Source organism: Lycium barbarum, chromosome 2, assembly GCF_019175385.1.
Source record: "Lycium barbarum isolate Lr01 chromosome 2, ASM1917538v2, whole genome shotgun sequence".
In the NCBI taxonomy this organism is placed as follows: domain Eukaryota; kingdom Viridiplantae; phylum Streptophyta; class Magnoliopsida; order Solanales; family Solanaceae; genus Lycium; species Lycium barbarum.
The window spans coordinates 109,583,251-109,589,376 of record NC_083338.1 but is presented as its reverse complement, the minus strand read 5'-3'; the positions used below and the strand labels follow the sequence as shown (position 1 = coordinate 109,589,376).

At 41.9% G+C, this 6,126-nt stretch overlaps 1 protein-coding gene across 1 annotated transcript; it reads right to left on the bottom strand.

Moving 5' to 3' along the window:
- Positions 1-1,991: 1,991 nt before the first annotated feature.
- LOC132628735 (uncharacterized) lies at positions 1,992-5,212 on the bottom strand. The gene is made up of 8 exons (XM_060344499.1): positions 5,030-5,212; positions 4,683-4,810; positions 4,488-4,589; positions 4,220-4,325; positions 3,621-3,928; positions 2,882-3,275; positions 2,096-2,196; positions 1,992-1,998 (listed from the first exon to the last, which is right to left on the bottom strand). Exons 1-8 carry the CDS (start codon positions 5,210-5,212, stop codon positions 1,992-1,994), a joined length of 1,329 nt encoding a protein of 442 aa, XP_060200482.1.
- Between the last annotated feature and the right edge of the window lie 914 nt (positions 5,213-6,126).

Sequence of the window (6,126 nt, the reverse complement as noted above, 5' to 3'; positions counted from 1 at the left end):
TGCCATACTCATACAAATCCCTGGCACCCTGAACAGTAAAATGGTCCTCAAGTCTCTTGCTTTTGATTTCCCGAGCCCTAGCCTCATCATCATCACCATAATCGAGCTGTGAGCTCTGACGGGTCGGGGATCTAGAAGGTGTCTGAGAGGACTGAGCAGCATCCTCGGTAGAATATGGATGCAAGGTAGGTGAGGCATCTCCAGAAGCAGCCTCCTAACCCTCATCCACGGTTCCATCACCGGACCTAGATGCAGATGATCCCTCCTGGCCAGACTGGGAGAAACTGGGTGGTGTAGAAACCGGTGCACTAACCTGCTTGTTCTAAGCGGGAACGGCGGCCCTATTCTTCTTTTCTGGCATAACCTCGAGCTCATCATCTGAGGCTTCTTCTCGAAGTGTGGGTTCACCATGGGGCCTTCTTCGACTAGTTGCTCTTTGCGTTTGCCTTGAACCACCCCCTCATGTAGTATTCAACTTGGGTGGAGGCATACCTGTAATCATAAAAAACCAAACTCTAGTCAACCTGTACGAGTGAAATCAAAACTCAGGAATAAAAAAAAATCAGTTCTCTGAAGTTTGCACCTGCAGGCCGTCGTTGTGCTTCGATGGAGCGTCAAACAGCTCGACAGTACCGTCTTTGTACAAAGACAGTCCGTCGACCTGTCAACGATGCCTTCGACACATTTACGGCCCTGGCAGCAGTAGCTTTAAGTTTGCAGGTTTGGGTTCTTGTTTTTAAATCCAATTGTTCAGAGAACACTTATTCAATTATTTTACATATTTGGGGTTTGACTGCTTCGGGTTACTCAAACTTCACCCTAATCTTTGACCTTTTTGACCTTTGGTAATTTCTCGAGTTTTGTTTGGTAGGTATAACGATATCAAATAGAAAGTTTTAATCGAAATACCCTCTAACCCATTGGGGTTACTCAGACTTTACTCCTCAAATTGCATGCTTTATCAGAATATCACTTTTACGAACCATTGGCGGGCATAATGAATCAACACAAATTATGGATCAAAATGCCCGCTGACTCAGTGGGGGTGCGATATTCTCGTCCGTATGAGTCCTACTAACAGCAATCATACCAAATTCCCTTCCCCCAACCAATAATTTCACAATTTTTAAAGTTTAAATATGAATTTCATTCAACAAGTACAAACCCTAGGTCATGATTTCTACCCTTTGCATTCAACGTCACATATAGCATACCCCCAACCCAATTAACACAACCCCGACTTAATTAATCATGTTGTATGTACAAACCTAGTTCCCATTCTAGATATACATTAAGTTAGGAACCCTAGGCATGCTTATTAGCAATTTTCGAACAGAATCATAAAACAAAACCAAGAAAGGGTCTTTTTGGCTCATCGTACGTGATTATGTGTAGAACTAGGAGAATACTTGGGTAAAACTACTAAAAAAGTTGAGAGAAAACTCGTTTTTGAGGGCAGAGAGTGCTGGCGAATGTGGTGGTGGTGAAGGAACGGTTTTGGGGATTTTAATAGGTGAAGGATTATGGGGGAATTAATGGGGAGTTATGGAGGGAATTATGGAGAAGTTGAGATCGAGGTTGAGGAAGAATGAAAGACGGACTTGGTGGGTGTTTGAAATAAACTGAACTCTGCCCTTTGGTTTTGTTTTTAAAAAATCGCGACTGCTTTCTCTTTTTTTTTGGGCGAATCGTCAACATGTCGATGACTCGTCTTTGCATAAAGACGACCTAAAAAATGAAAACAAACACTGACCTGTTGACGAGTAAAAAGACGGACCGTCCTTGTACATTGATGGTGTCGTCGACGTCGTCGACTGACTTACCTGTAGAGTAGTAGTTGCTAACTCTCAGATTTCCAGTTCTGTAGAACGTCATTGTACATTGACAGTCCGTCGACATATCGACACCCCGTTTTTGTGCTCTGGTGTCACTTTGTTGTTTTTTCGAGTTTCACTTCCTAGACATTCAACACTCGTTAAATAGTTTGAAAACTAAAACCTATAAAAAGACCAAAAGTACAGAAATTTAAACTTGGGTTACCTACCAAGAAGTGCTTGATTTAACGTCGCAGCACGTCGGCGGTACCCATTTTTACTCTGGGTCAGGATTCGTTCCCAGATGCTTCAACCGATATCGATCGACAATTTTATCCCCCAAAATGCAACCATAGTAATGCTTCACCCTTTGCCCGTTCACCTTAAATGTCCAAGTTACATATTCGGACTTTAATTGAATTGCTCTATACGGTGAGACACTTACCACTTTAAAGGGACCGGACCACCTTGATTTCAATTTGCCCGGTAGCAACTTCAATCTTGAATTAAATAGCAGGATAGGATCACCCTTGTAAAATTCCCGCTTCAGGATTTTCTTGTCATGATACTGCTCCATCCTCTCTTTGTATAATGCTACCCTTTTCATAGGCCTGATAGCGAAACTCATCCATCTCATTGAGTTGAAATAACCTGAGTTTGGTCACTTCTTCCCAATTCATGTTCAATTTATTCAAGGCACACATGGCCTTATGTTCAAGTTCAACTGGCAGGTGACATGCTTTACCAAAAACTAGCTTGAAAGGCGAATTCCCAATCGAAGTCTTGAAGGCAGTCCGGTAAGCCCATAGAGCATCATCGAGCTTGCGGGCCCACTCAATTTTGTTTGCATTCACCATTTTTGCTAAAATACTCTTTATCGCCCAATTAGAGACTGCAACTTGCCCACGTGTCTGAGGATGATAAGGGGTTTCAACCCTATGCTTGATTCCATACTTCTCCATCAATATTGCAAAAGCTCTATTGCGAAAGTGAGAACCACCAACACTGATTATCGCCCTTGGGGTACCAAAATGAGTTAATATGTTCTTTTTCAAGAATCCCATGACACTCTTGGCTTCGTTATCAGGTAAAACCACCGCTTGTACCCATTTAGAAACATAGTCAAAAGCCACCAAGATGTACTTCATGCCAGAAGAGCTTACAAAGGGCCCCATAAAATCAATCCACAAAACATCGAATACCTCAATTTCCATTACCAAGTTCATAGGCATCCCTTGCCTCCTACTAATATTCCCCTGTCGTTGGTACTGATCACAAGAACGTACCATCAAATTAGCATCATGAAAGAGAGTAGGCCAATGGTAACCACATTCAAGAACCTTTGCAGCAGTCCTCGTACCACTATGATGTCCCCCAACAGAAGAGTCGTGGCAAGCCTGCAAAATCTCCAAAACCTCACTCCCTGGAATACAACGCCGAATAATATTATCAGCGCAGGTTCTGAATAATTTTGGTTCATCCTAGTAGTGCTGACGAGAATCACTAAAAAACTTCTTTTTTTAATAAAATTTGATCTCGTCAGAAATGATACTGGTCACCAAGTAATTAGCAAAATTCGCATACCAAGGTTCCACTTGCATAGATACTGCGAAAACTTGCTCATCTGGAAAAGCATCATCAATATCAAGTTCTTCTGCTGGCACCCCAGTTTCCTCAAGCCTAGAGGGATGGTCAGCAACCTGACTTTTGGACCCTTTTTATCTTTCACCTCGAAATCAAACTCTTGCAAATAAAAGGACCCAACAAATTAGTCGCGGCATAGCTTCCTTATTTTCCATAAGTTACCTCAACGTAGCATGATCTGTGTACACCACAATCATGGCCCCCAACAAATAAGATCTAAACTTCTCAAAAGCAGACACTATAGCAAGCATCTCTTGCTCAGACACAATGTAGTTCATTTGCGCCGCATTAATAGTCCCACTAGCATAGTAGATCGGGTGCATAATTTTATTGTGTCTCTTGCCAAGCACAGCACCTATCGTGAAACCACTCGCATCACACATCAACTCAAAAGGCAGGGACCAATTAGGAGTAACGATAACAGGAGCAGAAGTGAGACGCTCCTTCAATTCATCAAATGCCTTTTGGTACTTGTCATCAAACACAAACTTAGCCTCTTTTTCCAGAATCTTGCACATCGGGTTAGAAATCTTGGAGAAATCTTTGATGAAGCGCCTGTAGAACCGAACATGTCCCAAGAAACTCCGGACACCTTTGACTGAGATGGGTGGAGGAAGTTTTGCATTCACATCTATCTTCGCTTGATCGACCTCAATTCCCTTTTCAGAGATTTCGTCACCGAGGACGATCTCTTCCTTCACCATAAAGTGGCACTTCTCCTAATTTAGCACGAGATTTATCTCTTCACATCTTTTCAGCACTTGACCCAGATGGTCAAGATAATCATCAAATGAATCGCCCACAACAGAGAAATCATCCATAAATACCTCCAAGATGTCATCTACCATGTCAGAAAAGATTGACATCCTGCACCTCTAAAAAGTTGCTGGAGCATTACACAACCTAAACCGCATTCGGCTAAACGCAAACGTCCCATAAGGACAAGTGAAAGTCATCTTCTCTTGATCTTCTAAGGCAATGTTGATCTGATTGTAGCCAGAGTATCCATATAAGAAGCAATAGTAAAACCTCCCAGCCAGCCTATGCAGTATCTGATCTATGAACGGCATGGAAAAGTGGTCTTTACAAGTGGTTGTATTCAGCTTCCTATAGTCCATGCAAATATGCCATCTAGTAATTGTACGAGTGGGAATCAGCTCATGCTTTGCATTAGGCACAGTGATACCTCCTTTCTTTAGAACACATTGAACAGGACTTACCTACTTGCTGCCTGCAATCAGATACACTACCTCAACATCTAAGAAATTTATGAACTCTTTTTTCACAACCTCTTGCATGTTATGGTTCAATCTCCGCTGTTGTTCAACACTCGACTTTCTGTCCTCCTCTAGCTAAATTTTATGATCACAAATATCAGAAGAAATACCCCGAATGTCTGCTATGGTCCAACCAATAGCACGCTTCTACTCACGCAAAATCTCCACTAATCGCTCAATCTGTTCCTTAGTCAGTAATGCTGAAACAATCACTGGCAATGTCTTGTTCGGACCAAGGAACTCATACCTCAAGTGTGATGGGAGCTGCTTAAGCTCCAGATTTAGTGGATCAACAATAGAAGGCTTAGCTGGTGGAGTAGTTCTATTTGCAAGGTCCAGATCAAGATTTCTTAAGTGGTAAGTGTAAGAACCCAGACCCTCAAGCGTATTTATTGTTTCCACGTAGCCCTCCATTTCATCAGCGTCAAAGTTCACCTGAACCACAGTAAGATCTTCTCCCAGACTTTCTTCTTCCATTTAATGTTCAACAGCATCATCAATCCTATCAAATGAAGCAATAACCGAGATACTCTCATATGCACTTGGCAACTTCATCCCCTTGCTTGATTGGAAAGCCACTTTTTCATTATTCACAAGGAACTTGATTTCATTCTTTTCAGTGTCCATAAGTGCTCTGCCCGTAGCAAGGAAGGGTCTTCCTAAGATGATAGGAATATCTTTATTAACCGCACAATCTAGAATAACGAAATCAGCAGGCAACATGAACATACCCACTTGCACCAACACATCATCTATAACCCCAACTGGCTTCTTGATGGATCTGTCCACCATCTGTAATCGCATAAAATTCAGTGTAGGAATTCCCAATCCGGATTGTTTAGAAATGGAAAGGGGCAGTAAGTTGACACTCGCCCCATTATGACACAGAGCATGCATGAAGCCCAACATTACACGGAATGATAAACGCCCTTGGATCTCCCTTCTTCTGAATTGTGCTAGAAGTAATAATCAAACTCACACGATGAGTTAAATTCACTATCTCATGTTGAACAGACTTCTTCTTCATAAGCAGGTCTTTCACAAACTTGGCAAATTCAGGCATCTCTTTGACAACATCTAAGAATGGAAAATTCACAGTTAACTGCTTCAACTGATCATAGAACTTTTAACACTTAGCATCATCATTATTCTTAGCCAACCTTTGACAAAAGGGAGGTTTTGCTTTGTACATCTGAGTCAAAAGGTGAAGAGCCCCATTTATCGTCTGTTTCCTAGTATCAACAGTAACATCTGGAATATCAGCAGCTTTCTCTTCAACATGGACCTCATCATCTACTATAGGTACATCAAAATGTACCACTGCTTCCTCAATAACCAGATCAATATCAACTGCCTTCTTGTCAGCACCTTGAAGTAGCAAAATTACGATC

Coding starts and splice junctions, on each gene's coding strand:
- LOC132628735 (XM_060344499.1), bottom strand. CDS start 5,212: ATGGAAGAAGAAAGTCTGGGAGAAGATCTTACTGTGGTTCAGGTGAAC. Junction 4,590..4,682: donor TATCTGATTGCAGGCAGCAA/GTAGGTAAGTCC, acceptor TACAATTACTAG/ATGGCATATTTGCATGGACT. Junction 3,276..3,620: donor ACAGATCATGCTACGTTGAG/GTAACTTATGGA, acceptor AAAATTATTCAG/AACCTGCGCTGATAATATTA.